At 38.9% G+C, this 16,926-nt stretch overlaps 2 protein-coding genes across 3 annotated transcripts in view; both read left to right on the top strand.

Annotated features, from left to right (window-relative positions):
• Positions 1–227: 227 nt before the first annotated feature.
• Positions 228–3,915, top strand: nmt1b (N-myristoyltransferase 1b). Of its 2 annotated transcripts, none has more exons than XM_056771474.1 (12): positions 228–327; positions 411–495; positions 611–755; positions 957–1,075; positions 1,425–1,516; positions 1,619–1,735; positions 1,821–1,991; positions 2,070–2,178; positions 2,679–2,849; positions 3,039–3,206; positions 3,324–3,461; positions 3,536–3,915. In XM_056771474.1, the coding sequence occupies exons 1-12, from the start codon at positions 281–283 to the stop codon at positions 3,554–3,556; spliced, it is 1,383 nt and encodes a 460-aa protein (XP_056627452.1). In that variant the 5' UTR covers positions 228–280; the 3' UTR covers positions 3,557–3,915. The 2 variants fall into 2 exon arrangements, with proteins under 2 accessions (XP_056627452.1, XP_056627451.1); XM_056771473.1 differs by having other exon boundaries at positions 2,070–2,244.
• Positions 3,916–4,828: 913 nt separating this feature from the next.
• The window catches only part of svild (supervillin d), a 60,416-nt gene continuing 48,318 nt past the window's right edge, over positions 4,829–16,926 (top strand). Inside the window, exon 1 of the mRNA XM_056771714.1 lies at positions 4,829–5,210. The gene's annotated coding sequence lies outside the window, so the exon portion shown is untranslated. The remainder of the gene's footprint in view (positions 5,211–16,926) is intronic.

Genomic DNA, 16,926 nt, shown 5'->3' with positions numbered 1-16,926 from the left:
GCAAATTTGTAAGATCATGAGGGTGAGTATACTAAATAATAACAGTTTAATATTTATTTTGGGTAAACTATCCATTTGCTTTAACACTTGTGCATATAAAACTCAGACTGAAGTTGTGTGCAGAGATAATCTATCAGTGTGTGAGGGTGTGAATGACAGGGGATTGGTGGATTCTGATGATGGAGGATGGGTGTCTCTCTTCTGCCCTCACTGCACATTAAGATAAGCACACACACACCACAAACACCCATAACTACTCAACTGACCAGTGAAACCATTGATGGCTCCAATGCCAGAAAACCCTTGCATGGCAGAGAAGAAAAGCCCGTAAGTGCAATACCTGTTCATTCTAAATTTGTCATGTTAGATTTGTTTTTTATTTGTGCACTTCTTCTATACTTTGTTAAAAGCTTGGAAGAAGACAAAAAGATGAAAGCTAAGAAAAACAAGGGTCAAACATGGGCTAAGGAGGGACCACGGGACCCTTTTGAAATGGTAATTGAAATCTATGTACAGTGTGTGTGCAATTCTTTATGATAAGACTTTTGCAAATTACACAAATAGTTTTTTGTAGCCCCCAGTTCTACATGTGTGTTCTATTTGTTTCCAGCTTGACTCTCTTCCTGAAAAGAAGCAACAGGAGATTCAGAAAGCCCTGCACCTTTTTTCTCTGGGAAATGGGCCTCCAAAGACCCTTCAGGAGGCTCGTGGACACAAATATAACTTTTGGGAGACCCAGCCAGTCCCTAAAATAGGTATACTCCATAGTGCACCAAAAGTAACCAGTTAAACCTGAAGCCTGATTCAGAAATATGGTTCATTTATTAATGTTAGATTTTGTCATTTTGATCATCAACTAAACGTGTCTTTTAGAAAGATGTTCAGGTATCTGAAAAACAAAGCAGAAATACTAACTGTACATAGTTCATTACTACAAACATTTTTTTTCCTTTCAGATGAGGAAGTGACATCACAAGGGGCGATAGAATCAGAGAGGTCGGGTGTTCGTGAGGCACCCTTTTCACTCCCACAGGGTTTCATTTGGGACACCCTTAACCTGGACAAGCAGGACCAGGTGAGCAGTAGGTCCTCAACCTAAAGGGATAGTTCACACAAAAATTCAATTTCTCTTATCATTTATTAACCCACATGTTGTGCAAAACGTATGACTTTTTATTCTTGGCAACACAATAAAATATATTTTGAGAAATGTCTGAGTGATTTTGCATTTACAGTAAAAATGGAAGTCAATTGGGGTCAATGTTGTTTGTTTACCAGCATTCTTCAAAATATCTTCTCTGTGTTCTGCTGCAGAAGGAAAGTCACATAGGTTTGGAACGACATGAGGGGGGAGTAAATGATAACGGAATGTTACTTTTTGGGTAAATTATCCAACCTCTTTTTGTCTTTTATGTGTGTTGTAGGTGAGAGAACTCTGTGACTTCCTGAATGAGAACTACATAGATGAAGATGACAACACACTTCGCTTCCATTACTCTCCGCAGTTCTTGCTCTGGTTTGTTAAACCACAATAGGAAAACTAGCTTCAATACTTGGCTCTAAAATGTTAAGTCACCCATGTAATTCCTTCTCAATCTGTTTTATGCACTTAATTCAGGGCTCTTTGCCCTCCTGGTTGGCAGTCACAATGGCATTGTGGAGTCCGGGTAAACTCAAGTCAAAAACTAGTGGGATTTATATGTGCTGTTCCATCCACTGTTCAAATATTTGACATGTAAATACCTTATTATCTCCGTCGATTAAAAAGATTTCAATACATTTTTGTATTGATGCAAATATAAAATACATATTCTCCACAGAGAGATGAAGATGGTGGAAGTAAACATCCTGTGTGTGCACAAAAAGCTTCGATTTAAGAGAGTAGCACCAGTCCTGATCAAGGAGATCACCAGACGGGTTCATAAACAGGGTATATTTCAAGCAATCTACAGCACCAGTGCAGTTCTGCCAAAGCCCATTGCAAGCTCCAGGTATGAGAGAGCTTTCACAACTGTTTTAATCACGATAATGTATCATTCAAACTAATTTCTCTGTATTGTTGGTGAAAGGTCCTGGCACAGATCTCTGAACCCACGCAAGCTGATTGAGCTAAATTTCTCATCTCTGACAAATAAAATGACCCTGCAACGTGCCATCAAGTTAAACCGGCTTCCTGAGGTCAGAACACCCTTCTTATTTAGTTTTTCCTCAAAAGAAATAAAGTCTTACAGGTGTGAAATAAGGGTGAGTTTTTATTTTGGGTGAACCATCCCTTTAACCTCCACCCCCCCTAGTTTTACATTTACATTTAAGCATTTAGCAGACGCTTTTGTCCAAAGCGACTTACAAGAGGTGAGGACACAACAAAGCATTAAATCATAGAGTAGCAATAAGATGTGCTTTTACGAGTAAACAAGTTACATGAAGCAAGACAATTAAATACCTGCTGTGAGAGAAGAATGGGTTTGATGTATTTATTTCAATTTATTAGCAAGAGTTAGCATGTTCTGTTCATGCTTACTGTCATGTTCCTGTCATGCTTACAGTTTTGTTTAACTTTAGAGATTATACACATAACATTAAATTGCTTTAATACAATGTGTATTGTGAATATTGGACATAATCCACACTTTTTTACTACTAACGTCAGTTCAATCCTTTTTTCTTCACAACATCAGAAAACAAAAACCGCAGGCCTACGCCCCATGATCGAACAGGATGTACTCATGGTTCGTGATCTTCTGAGAGAACATCTAAAAGCTTTTCATCTCTCTCCTGTTCTGACTCAGGAGGATGTTCAACACTGGCTCTTGCCTCAAGACTCTGTAGTTGATACATACGTTGTAGAGGTCAGTATCTTACAGTCAAGCCATATATATCCGACAGGAAAACATACTGAAGTGTTCCCAATATGTCTGGACCAATGAACTAAATATGAATTAATCTAAAAGTTAATGAAATTGGTTGTGTGGGTAGATAACAGTATAAATATGTAGTTTTAATGTTTTCTATTAACACCACCCACATGTCTATGGCAGAGCATAAATGGTCGCATTACTGACATGGTTAGTTTCTACACACAACCCTCATCGGTTCTGAACCACCCTGTGCATAAAAGCCTGAAGGCAGCTTGTGCACTCTACTGTATCAGCAGGGCCACCCCACTCCAGCAGCTAATGGAGGATATTCTTATCATCTGTAAAGCAGTAAGTCAAAAGACATTGGGTATTGAGACAACACAGCGAAATTGTACCCCAGATGACATTTCCCTGTAGATTGGATCTTTAAAAGAAAGATTACATTGTGTTTTTTCATCTGTTCAGAAGGGGTACGATGTGTTCTCTGCAATGGATATAATGGACAATAACACATTTTTGGAGGCACTCAAATTCAGAATAGGGGATGTGTGCAAACAGTATTACCTCTACAACTGGAGATGTCCTGACATAGCCACAGACAAGGTGATTAAACAATCAATACATTTTAAGTAAAAAGGGAAAACAATGAAAATGTATGATATGTTTCCACATTTCAGGTGGCCATTGTGCTGAAGTAATGCTGTTTTTATGCCAAATCCACGCCGATGAAACCTACTGCCGCCAGAGGTCGCTTCCCCCCCAATAAAAGTCAACATATAACCCTTCTCTAACAAGGTTGTTCGAGTTTATATAAACAAGATACATAGCCTTATTTAATTGTATTGATAAGTATAAGGCTTTTTCTGTAACCGTGATCATTTAATTGTATAATGCTTTTTTCTTTGATTTTTATGAGCCTTGCACTTTGGTTTGAACATATTACAGTTTGGGCTTTGTTACAGACTCTGTTATTCTGATGAAATTGAATTTGGTGAAAACATTTTTACAAACGGATCCAACTGATTCTAATATTAAATTTAGTTCTAGATTTGCCTGACCTTCCTCCTAATTATTGATATGCGCATTCATTTACAATCATTAAATTTACACAGCGGGCCGCGATTTCATCTTTTTTTGCTAGAAGCTACCTCCACTGGACATGCGCACTTCAATTCCGCATGTTTGTCACGCTTACAACAGTTATTACTAGTTTTTATTATTATTGTAAGGTTAGGTTTAAGGTTGGGGTAAGTGTAGGCGTTAGCTAATGTAATTTATTGTAATTTTATGGCGAGATTTTGCAACACTCCCGGCCGTAGCAACAACCCGCACATGGCCCGAAGTTAACTTCCGGTCTGTGTATGATTATTATGTATAACAATTGATTCAATAAGTTCATTTAATCGTTTATTAATTGTATTCAATTCATTTCAATTAAAACTACTTAACGGCTTTATATTCTTTGCGGAGGTCTGAAGAAAGATTGGGCTACCTAATTTGTTTATCTTGCTGCCACTTAAACAGTCTATAAAAATGTAAACACCGTAGTAAATAATAAACAAATCAACGAATTGTAAACAAATAAACATATTGTGTGCAAATAGAAGTCTTCTCATTTGCACAACATTGCAATGTTCACACAGCAACACCAGATGGCGTCAAAACGTTGACATCCTGCAAAACATTAAACGCATTATTGACACTTCATACGCTATCGGTACAATCATTCACAACCAAAACATGCAACCACAAATGTCACTTTTGCTCTCTTGAAGCAAACTGCACACATTTTCATAGACAACATTTGAACACTATGAATTTGTATGTTAAGGTTCTTTACTTGAATTTTTATCAAACTGTAAAATATCAAACATTCAAACTGATACAATCGCACTGGCCCGCTTGCAGCCTTCAAGGCGGAACAGATCGAGCACGCGGATTGGCGTGCACAGGGGCGGGGTCTGAACTTTCAAACACTGCGGGTGTACACGCATTTGGTTTATTATTCACGGTCTGTAGCCTGCGCTACACTGTGAGTTCCTGTGTTTTCGTGGTTAAAACAGTGTCAAGTTGTATTTCAGCGATCCATCGCCTCAGCTTGCAGGGACATGCGGCCGTTTAACCCCGACAGAGTTTACTCTCTGTCCCGTTGATGCTCTATAAACACAAAGACCGTTGTGCAGCTTCAGGTGCTTTTCCATTTCTTAGTATTTCATTGCTCGTGCGTGATGTATTAACGTTACTGGAACAGACGTTGATAATACCGGGTGTATAAACGCTCTTGCTCAACGACCAGCTTTCCTCATCGGATATTGCACTTGCCTCCATCTATTTAGCGACATTCACAAGTGGGTGAGTAACGTTAGTGTATCTTGTCAGAAACATTGATCAGTCATCGTGTCATACTCTGATGTTTTGCTACAACGTTACTTAAACTTTTATTCTTCTAACATGTGTCTGTTTAAAACTATCGCTATTGTGTAAAACGTGTTGTGTGTGTGAACGGGGAGTGAGTTATGGTGGTTTGCTTCATTCAACTGAAAATTCTCGGGTTGGTGTCTGTGAATTTGACTTTTGGCAAAGTGTTACTTTGACGTTTCTTTGATATCTGATATCCTCGTTGTTTTCTTTATTTTATGACAGGACATGAGTGATCTTGATCAACCGATCTTAATTTCATAGTGGTTGATCTGTGCCATTTCCTTATACATTTTGTATCTGGGTGCACATCAACATGATCATCCATACGTTAACTTTATTATAACTTAAACAGGCAGTTCTCACTGTGGTCAGGCTTGTGTTACCCAACAATGATCCTCTACTGTACCATCAGAGAAAGAAAGCTTTTAATATACACCTGCAAAAACAAATGCAAGTGAAGCATACACAACTTAAGGAATCCTTTCACTTCACAGCAACAGAGTCACAGGAGAATAGTGTAATGCTCATGCAGCTGAGTAACTGTATCATTGTTCAAAACAGAACATTTGCAGGCTAAGGCAACATTTCACTTGGCATATTTCAATGCTGAGATTCAGTGGCTGTTACTTCAGTTTCAGATCATGTATGAGAGTGTGCGGACTGCGCGGTCTTGTTTCTCGGTCCAAAGTGTGACATCATTGTTCAGCTTTTCTCACTGGATCTTTCTCTGTGGTGGATTTTAAAGGGATAGTTCAACATGTCATTATTTACATTTCATGTCAAGAAATGTGCATCCCTTTTCTCTTTTAGATTTCTAATGACATAATTGTAAAAAAATTCTCACAACTGTTTTAATTTTGGGCTGCATTTTTGTTTTGGTGAAAACTCCACATCCAAACAGGCAGACAGCACTGCAAAGATATTTGCAGATATTTGGTGTAAATTTATCCTTTTTGAGGAGATTGCATCTAGCATAGGCTTCCCCACTTGCACTAATGCCCTGTAATCACATCTTTTAAGTTTTTATTGAAATACACGACCAGCTATTAAGTCAACAATACTTGGCACAATGACACAATTCACTAAACACACTATCGCACGTCATGGTTCAACAGTATTAAATATGTCTTTAATTATAGTGTTGTGCTAAATAGGTGAAAGAGAAACTGACAAGACTCGTCTGGATTGTGTTTGAGATGGTAGACTAGATGCACTTAATTGATCCTTGAGGGGAAACTGAGAAGAATGAAGATTAGGAATGCAGATGAAGCAGATAACGGTGAAGTTTGATTCTCCTCTGATGAACTTCATCCAGATTTCATGCATGAATTAAATGAACACATGTGGAGTAAAAATAAGTCTTTTATTTTGCATTGTAGAATTTAAAAAATGTACAAACATTTTTGGGGCAACATGAACCAATGGGGCTACAGATGGTTAGAAAATGTAATTCTGCTGACGCAATTCTGGCTTAGAATTCAGGATGTGTTGCTGTTTGAGAGATAACAAAAAAACATACTAAAACAGCATGCCATGGTAAAAACCTATAAGTAATTTAAGGTTTTAAACGCCTCAGGTGAATAGCAAAGTTCAAACAAGTTCCAGCAGATCTACAGAGTGCTCATAATTCTCTCAGGGTTTGTTTATTTTGGTTTATTTGACATCAGAGTTGTACAGAACAGAAGACACATTGTTGTAAGGGGTTGAAGTCAGTAGAAATGTACTTAGAAGATTGGATAACACACCGTCATTGCATGTCATGCATGTCAAGGCATTGCTTTGTTTGTCATTTTTGGCAGTGTTGTTTTTTACACCAAAAAAGCATTTTAATCTTTACTGTTGACTAGTTGTTCATGTAAACCATTTTCATTCAAAATATGAAATATAAATTCTCTAAGAATATATTTATTACAAGTATATTGAACCATCTGTTTATATTTTACTAAACCATTGTTGATAGACTCCAGACATCAGAAAATATCAGATTTATCTATTTTAAAAGAGGGGAAAATTGATGCGTTATATAAACAGTATGTGACAAAAATATGCTTGTTTCTGAGAGACAACTTGTAGGATTTCTGTGAGTTAAAATACACAAACTAGAACTAAAACCCAAACGGAGAAGAGACTGCTCTTTATAGAACATCAATAGCTACTAGGCTATATTTAAAAAAAATGATTTGCTCATTTATGAGGAATATGGACCAATTAGGGTTATGGTTGTGACAATTCACAAAAAACCACAATGGGTTCACCTGGGAATTTAAATCACCAAATATTTAAATCTGACTTATCAGCATGGTGTGAACCTTTGGTACTAAAAACTTGTTTCTTTTTCATCGTGAGTTGACACTTTTATGAGATAATAAAGGATAATCTAGTCACTTCTTTAGCCTTTTTTATTTCCTTGCAATAATGAACAAAAGAAACATAAAAAATGTCATATTTGGAGGACGCTTTAATTCAAAGTGACTTGCTGTGTATTGCCTATTTCAAGGTACAATATCGATACAATTAATGATATATGTCAAAGAATCACAGTATTACCATACACATTGAACATTTCTAAGCAAACTTGTCACTGCTTGACCCAAGTTGGAAAGAAACAGAATCCCTTATTTTTCTCTAGATTCCAAGACAACTTAGATCTTATCCAGACTTCTTATACTTGTCCGGACATGCATGTGCAGAAAGTATACAGCATAGCATCCTAAATACAACATACTTACAAATGCATGTTCAACAAGGCTGTTAGGTGGTCGCAGTCCTGAACTGATTAATCATACAGACTTCACAAAGTTGTGGAGAGGTCAGAGGTTGACTTTTCCAGGCGTGCAGTGGGGAATGTTGTTCATCTGTGACCTGACATCTTTGTCTGTCTGCTCCTCCTCCACATCTCATTTCCTGGTCAGTGACAGTAATGGGTGCTGGGTCGGGAAGTCCCTTACAGTAAATATTTACATGGACTCAAGCAGGGTTTTGACACTGGTTTAGATCAGGAGATATTAGAGAGGCTGGGCTGCATTTAAACATTTCAAGTGTGGTTGTCTGTGGAGTGGATGTTAAAGGTGCTTGTGGATCTTGTTACCAAGAGTTTTACAGTATGCCGAACGTTCGTTTGCAATGAATAAAGCATCATTTATGTGCACCCATAGTGTTCTTTTGGCAGAGGATTCTGCAAATCGGGAAACCGAAAAGTTCAGGGATGAATGCAATTTTCCCTATATAGTTTCTAAACCTGTTGGGTGCTTTATTATGGAAGACGTAGCAAGTTACCGTGATCTGGCTGGCATACATTACTGGGACTAAAATACAATAAATTGACATGAGTACCCCGCAAATCTGGTTAGCTGTGTAACTGTAATGTTTCAGTATTTGATAAACTATCAATAGAAAGCACATGGAATCATCTCTTGTAAACAATCTGCCATCTATCGTCTGCTTTCCCTTAGATGTATTAGTCAGGCAAACAACCCTTTCTAATAAATACGGCTCAATCTGTGATAAGAGTAATTTACATTTAAAGGTGAGATGTTTGTGCTTAACAAAATGACAAAGACTTAATTTACAGTAAATATAATGCTGCAGAGCTGTTTTAGGACATTTAGCGTCTGGTTAAAGTGAAACCAAAAATAAAATTCTGTCATAATTTACTCAGCCTTAAGTTGTATACATTTATATAAACCTATGTAAATTTGTATTGTTCCACAGAACACAAAAGAAGATACTTAGAAGAGGGTACGCAAACTAACAGTTCTGGGCACCATTGACTAAAGTTGGAAACAAAACTAGTAGTCAATGGTGCCCCAGAACTGTTTGGTTTCCCATGTTATTCAAATATCAAAGTATATAGGTTTGAAACAACTTGAGGGTGCGTAAATGACAATTTTTCCTTTTTGGGTAAACTATCCCTTTAATTTGTTTTTGGTGGTCTGTAAATAATATGCCGGAGTGTTTGGTTCAGCATCTGTTTAGTAAACCAATGAACCTCTGGGTCATGCTGTTAAGTGTGTAGCTCTGAAACACCAGATATTCTGTAATATTAGTACTGTACTTTCACACAACATAAACACACTTCCTGATTTCAGTGTCCTTTTTTAAGTTCATGATTAAAATTATATGAGAAGTTACACGTTCCCACAATCATTCAATTTGTATAGACTTGGAACACCCAGCGCAGGTGGTTTTCTTCCTCATTTTATACACATTAAACCATCGTTGTGTACTTCTACTGGTCATAATGACATGTAAATTAGAGCTGTATGCAAATCTATGCTTGTGGTGTTTAGATGCTTCTTTGCTTTGGAGAGTGAAGCTGTTTTGAATGTGCTGTACCTCTCACATGCGCATCTACAATAAAGGAGTCTGTACAGACGTACATCGCCGTAAAAGCCCAAAAGTGTCTACTTGTGCACGAGTACCAAATTACACAGTACCACAGCTGTTGCGCTTGCTCATGGAACTCCCAGTTCAGCAATATATCAGTTTTACATCTTTCTCTTAGCAGTCCATCAGATTCCAGTCGTCCAGATGGGCTGAGGTCTTGGGACACCCGTAAATGCAAAATGAGAAAAAAAAGAATCTAAAAGCATTACATTTCTCCCCCCACGGCTCCTGTTTTTCTTCACACACACACACTCTCTGTTTTTCTGTCTTCAGCACTCGGGCTTGGAAAAATGAAGTCTTTGCTGAATCAGCTGGGAAAGCCATCAGTAAAACTAATGAGCTGGAATGCCTGGATGAATCAGTCAGGTTTGATGCGAGGTTAAACCCCAGCCAGTCTCTGCATTTGGGCGCTGATTAGGCCGGTGTAGTATCAGCTGAGAACCGCATTAAAAGTCGGCCTGTTATCTTTCTCTCAGGTCTTGTAGCCTGTCATGATTTATTATAGCTGCTCCGTGAGCTAACGCGCTGGAAATATTCTGACAGGTTTGCGTTTGCTCTCAGGTATTAGCTGGAAAACTAAGACAGTTTGGCCTAATGAGGTAAACGCCATGTTGAATTTGTACTTTAGGCCTTCTTTTCTTTGGTTGATTTGTCAAGGTTGTGTAGAGGACCAGATAATCTGCTCACCGGGACTCTGATCAGCAAGCCCCTCCCTTCCTTTGTAATCACAGACCCTAGGGGTGAGGGGTAAACATATGTGGTTGATCTGTCCTGGGTAAAACTGTGTGTTATTAGTGTTGTACATTTCATCTGGGGTGCGTATGTGTTCAGTGTTCAATTTATGAAAATGCTTTTCCTGAGGAAAAGCTTTTAGAACACTTATGCTTATTGCATATGTGTGATGTCATTATCGTGTGATATATTCCTGCAAGCTACGATCAATAGAAAATGTAAACAAACATCTCCAGTACACAAAAATCCATTATACATCATCTGCTTCCTGTCAGCTCAACTTTAATGGTGACAGACAGATAGCACTGGGATTTTGCACTGAGCTGCAATCTATATTATCTTCATAATAGGGGAATCTGACAGGTTTGCTCTGTTTTTACTGCGTAACATTATTGTGAATAAGCCTTGCATGGCAGGAAAACAATACAGGAAAGGCAAGAAATGCTTCGGAGGGCCGGAGCACTGCAGAGTTTAGCTCCAACCCTGATCAAACTTGCATATCTGTGATTTTCTAGTGATACTGAACTACTTGATCAGCTTGCTCAGGTGTGTTTGATCAGAGCTGGAGCTAAACTCTGCAGTGCTCCGGCCCTCCAGGGTAAGATTTGAGGAACCCTATTATAGACTATACATTTGTTTCTTAGTATGTGCAATCCCTGGGATCGAACCCATGGCATTGGCGTTGATAGCGCCATGCTTTAAACACTGAGCTACAGGAAAACAGAGGTCAACACCTGGTGGTTTAAAACCAATGTGAGGTCTCTCCTAAAGTTTTTTTAGTCAGGTAAGTGCCACTTTAAGCAATGGCACATCCAGCCAAGGGTCTATATTCCTCATACATGGTCACATTAAAATGACTGTGGTTTGTATGCTGTGTTATGATGTGAAAGGGTAGGCCTTCACCATTTGTTTGCTTCTAGTTTATGATAAGAAATCCTACTATGAGTGTAGTCTCTCAAACTTCCATAATGCATGTTTATTTCTCTTTTATTTAATATAGAAAACTTATGCATAGACTGATGTTTTTATCATGTTTCGACACTATCAATACGGGTTCAATATTTGAACAAACGGTTCAATATATTGGAAGCAAAAACATTCTCAGAGAGTTTATACTGTATGTGAAATCTATATTCCAAAATGTCACATCAATGACGCTGGAATTGCCCCTTTTTATTTTGGCATTATCAAAACATTTAGCTGTCTGTGGAATTTAACTCACCAAAAAGTCCATTGAAATTGTCAAAAACAAAGTATGTTATAGACATAAAATGTGTGATTGTTCATGTGCAGGTTGCATAAGCTCTTTTTTGAGGCACAGGCCTTGTACTTCTATCAGAAAGTGTGTGTTTAATTAGAGCCATATTTCTCTCCCCTCCCACCGAGTGGCTGGTGTGTTTTCCAGCACTTCTTATACTCTGTGTAATGAGTACAAGCTGAGCCACAGTGCTGGCGTTGGCTTTTATTGTGAATTGTTGTTTCAGGCCTAAGACACAGCTTAGCGCATGTAGTTGTCAGATAATGTTATTGGATTACAGGCTGATGATGCATGCTGGGTCTCATCTCCACACGTCACATGACCTGTTGGCGATTGCACACTTTCATACATCGCCCTATGGCCTCACTCTCTATTTTATATACATGTTTTATTGACAATGTCATATAAAAAAATAAATTATACATGGTTTTGGGTGCTCTTTGTATTGGTACTTGTATATCCCAGAGGGGTTGATTTGAATTAAAACTTAATTTGTTGTGGAGACATAAATATACTATCCCTGTCAGAGCATCTTAATCTTTTTTCATTAGCCCTGTGAATGGCACCAGCAGATTGAGCTTCAAGAGCAATACTATTCTGACAGCATGATAACTGAGTCCTATTTTGCCTTTGCGGTGAATGCTAGTGATAGCTATTTCGCATTCATGTACAACCAGTGGGTCTTCAGCAATTTGAATAAAAATTAAGCAGTATGCCAGCTCGAAAAGGTCTTTGCTGTTCTAAGCAAATCACCACATCCAAAGGCACCTCCAGCTGAGCAGGTCTGATATCAGATTTAGCCTCAGGTCCGATAGATTAGCCCTGATAGAGACTAAAGAGGTGATCGGGGCAAAAAGCAGGAATGTGTTCTGAGCCTTTTAACCTCTGAGTTGGGGCACTTAAAGGGAGAGGAAATTCCTTCATTCATTCATTCATCCTCATGTGATTGAAAACCTGTATGACTTTTGTGTTCTGCCCATTTTTGACGACTGTTGGTAACCGAACAACACTGGTCCCCATTGACTTCCATTGATTGAACGGATATAAAACCCCAAGACATTTCTCTAAATATCCTCTTTTGTTTTACACAGAAGAAAGAGTCATAAACAAGATATGAATGACATGAGGGTGAATAAATTACAGACTTTTATTGCTAGGTGAACTATCTATTTCAGATGTTATTTTCCATACTAAAAAGTAAATGTACATTTTGGTGAATACACATTCAAATTCTGTATGTTCCCGACAAAGCTATCAGACATTAAATATATGGTTCTTAAATTGTATGGACTACACATGTTTTTTTTTTGAGCTTGACAGTCCAGCCTGTCAAAATGAGGATGAGGGAATGATGACAGAAGTATCATTTCCATGTGAACTTATTAACTTTACAGTACATGATTGGAAATTCTCTATTCTGGTGGTACAGGAAAATATAAAGATATACTCTCTCCGTAGCAGAGTGGAAGGTAGGATGTCTCCTGAGCTTGTGGAACTCTGGTTTTGAACGCCACCCAGAGCTTTTCCCTCCCCTTTATCTTCAGGGAAATGATGGGCAAAGCTTTACTGTTACAGCTGGTTATGTAATGCTATAAATGCTTCATGTTCCCAAATTTTCACCTGCAGGGCTGTGTTTGAGGATGTGAGTTGCATGCAATGTGATTTCAGGATATTACAAGGGAAACAGACAGGCCTTCCTCTCTCTTCCATTGTCACCTCAGGGATGAGAGGTCACAAACATCCGGACAGTACTTAAGGGATTTGTTATAATTTGTTGTTACAGTTTTGACACAGATGTAAATGTCATTTTATGATGTATCAATTATCTTTGGAGTCTGGACATATAAACGAATGCGTTTACCATCACTGTGTTCTTTAAAGTTTTGTCTGAGTTTTTAAATGTCCGAAGTTCGATGCATTTTTTCAGTGTTGGATTTGTTGTCACACTTAAGGTTGGGAAGCACAGTGCTTATCTCGGCCTTTGTGGTCATTGTCTTTGTGTATGACTCATCTGTTATCATATCCTCTTGATTGGATTAAAGAATAAAGCAAAGTTTGTTTCCAAACAATGCTTCTTCTGACTCTGATGTAGCTGCTTGGGTTTATCACTCCTTTATATGGCAAAAAGCACATGGTGGACCTCAAGATGCCTTGTGGACTTACGTACACTTCTAATCATAGAGCCAGACTGCACAGTTTTGCCTCTCGTGGGATTTACTCTCCTGGAAGAAAATACTTTTCTTTGTAATGCTTTGGGGTTATTCTTTTGAGATTTTTGCTCATTTTCATGAGCTACACCATGATTTTGTGATGTCCCCTGGGTCCTGTTACAGCCAGTAATCTTCAGATGACATTTTGGAGTTTCCATTTTATCCTTTGCAAGAATGATCATAGTGATCTCCTATTTATTTCTTGGAAGGAAGATCTTGTTATATGGGGTCGTTCACATGACAAGGCATTTTTACTGTGACCCGCTAGATTCAAATCTATTAAATGTTTAAACAATTCTCTGTCTATGGAACTGATGTTATAAAAACTGCTTTGTTATTAGATTTAAATCTAAAAAACTAAAACTCCTATAGTGTGATTGTCCCAAGAATGGATGGAAATAAAAACATAGCTGTAGAGATTCGCTTAAAAAGACAAGGTGTTATAAATAAAGCTTTCTTGTAGCTCAGTGGTAAGAGCATTGCGTTAAACTATGCAAGGTCGTGGGTTCGATCCCAGGGGATTGCGCATACTTAGAAACAAATGTATAGGATAATCCAATGTAAGTCGCTTTGGATAAAAGCGTCTGCCAAATGCATAAATGTAAATGTAAATGTAAATAACCCCACTATTTCAGCACAGTTTAACTACCTAATTGGACATTTCCCACGCCTTATGCATGACAGGGGGAGCAGTCTAGAATATGAATTGAGGAAAGGAGGTCCGTGGTTTCATTGGATTCGTCGGGTAGGCATCCTTTGTGTTTGGGAGAAATATGATACTAGAAATACATAGGATATTTAAACTTACCTTTCCTTGCTACTGTCGAAGAGACATCATCAGTTGTGTTTCTGATCCCACTTTCATCACATCCATTATCCTGGGTGAAAGACTTTTGGTGAGGTGCTGATGATAACGCCCTTTGTATGGTTCCCAAAAATGCGACACATTGCACCTTAGCGCTATTGGGTGTTTTGGCCCTTTATTTAGAAGACACTCTCAGCCAAGAGAGTCCCATCGTAGGTTGATCAGACCTGGGTGTGTTGCATTGTTACAAGGTCATCTGGCAGCCCATGGTGTGTCCATCCGCCTCAACCACAGCCAGTGGCTTTCCGCACCACCAGCCAGTTCTTGATTATCCTCCACTGGACCTGTCCTTTGAACCCCACTTCCTGTTTCAATTAGCTCATCCAGATTAGTGGCTGCAGCCTCAACAACTTTTTCTGCCCCTCCCAAATAAAGGGTTTTTCTTTTTAGCGAGTTAGCTTTGGCTTTTTAGATGATGGCATTTGTTGCCACTCTCTTGGTCTCTACTGCCGCAGCCAGGCACTTTAGTACTTGATTTTGGCGCAATGTGCATCTCTTACAGCCCACAAGAAGGTTTGCCAGAGCAGATTTGTTGGCGAGGGCAGCACATCATATGTAGCTCTTTAAAACTTAGCCTGTTTGTTTTCATACTACTCAGCTCTGCCCAAGTGATTTTGCGCTGCTCAATACCTTCCCACCTCACCCAGCGGCCTTGTTGTGCTTGAGAGACTGCTCTGGCGCATCTACTTGCTTACTCTTCTAGCCAACACTGTTCCTTTGGTATCGCTTTTCGCCATGTCGGTATGGTTGATCCCGAACTAAGTCCCTCTCTGCCATACTGTACTTGTCCCGCGATGTCCCTATCTCTGACTTCTGCCTTCGAATCTGCTACCGCTGTTGCTGGGTTGCATTTCCTCCCTGTCGCTACTGTTGGAGCAGCATCATATGTACAATAAATCATAGTTTATTTACACTACATACATTAATGTATTTCCCCTTCAAAAATGGTGTTTTGCAAACACAACCATTTGAGTTCATTAGAATTAAACTAGTGGTGGGCATAGATTATTTTTTTAATCTAGATTAATCTAGATTAATCTTGGATTTAATCTAGATTAATCTAGATTAAAATGTCTCATTTGAATTCTGCCGAAGGCATTCAGAATATGTGTGCTACCCAAATAATGACTAAAAGTAAGTCTTTGAGAACGGGTTTCTCAAGCCAGGTGGCGCATTAGACCAGGGGCTCATCTCCTGTTTCCAAATGCATCACAAACTGCTTGAGAAAGTTGTTCTACTATGATAATTGGTGATGAAAATTAAATTATGTTCAATAAGATGAACTTTGTGTTTAGGTGGTACTTGAGACTGGAAGAGCTCCTACAGTACATTTACATTTAGTCATTTAGCAGACGCTTTTATCCAAAGCGACTTACAAAGAGTGAGGGAGCAACAAAGCGATATGTCATACAGGAGCCATAATACATTAGATCTCAATACAAAGTTCTGGTTTCAACTAGAGCTAGACCACTAACTGTTAAGAGAAAGTGTTTTTTTTTTAAACCAATTACGCATTGCACAAGGTGCAAACAACCTTAGTCTTGTCGATGTTTCCATTGGGAAGCTTCTTAAAAATGAATATTCCCTGAAGCAAACCCGGCGCTTCATAGCTGCATCCATTTTAGCACATCACGTCTGATGTGGTCATTTCACAGTAACGTTATGTTGTGTTCAGACCAAACGCGAATGGCGCGTCAAGCGCGAGTGATTTATATGTTAATGCAAAGAGGCAATAGACCTACTTGCTGCGCGAATCGCGCGAATGAAGCCCTGGTTATGAGATGATGAGGCGGCGCTAAGGACGCGAATGAAGCCCTGGTTATGAGATGATGAGGCGGCGCGAATGACGCGAATGAAGTCCTGGTTATGAGATGATGAGGCGGCTTCTGCTTCCGCGAATGACGCGAATCACGCGAGTTAAAAAATCTCGTTCTCGCCCCGTACAGTGCAGTTAAGATGGTATACATCCGCGCTAAAATATCAAGGTGAAAGTCATCATAGCTTGCGTAGTATAGACCCAGCTCCCAACACAACTTTGAGAATAGATTAACGGCGACATTTTTTTTATCGCGCGATAAGAGTCTCACTGCGTTAACGCCGTTAACGCCGTTAACGGCCCACCACTAAATTAAACACAGTATCTGAAACCGATGTGCAATCTACAAGAAGTGAGCTGCAGCAAGTCTGTAGACTGTG

Source organism: Triplophysa dalaica, chromosome 17, assembly GCF_015846415.1.
Source record: "Triplophysa dalaica isolate WHDGS20190420 chromosome 17, ASM1584641v1, whole genome shotgun sequence".
Classification (NCBI taxonomy): Eukaryota; Metazoa; Chordata; class Actinopteri; order Cypriniformes; family Nemacheilidae; genus Triplophysa; species Triplophysa dalaica.
This window is presented reverse-complemented; position numbering and strand designations above follow the sequence as displayed.

Coding starts and splice junctions, on each gene's coding strand:
- nmt1b (XM_056771473.1), top strand. CDS start 281: ATGGCTCCAATGCCAGAAAACCCTTGCATGGCAGAGAAGAAAAGCCC. Junction 1,992..2,069: donor AAGCCCATTGCAAGCTCCAG/GTATGAGAGAGC, acceptor TGTTGGTGAAAG/GTCCTGGCACAGATCTCTGA. Junction 2,245..2,678: donor CTTACAGGTGTGAAATAAGG/GTGAGTTTTTAT, acceptor TCACAACATCAG/AAAACAAAAACCGCAGGCCT.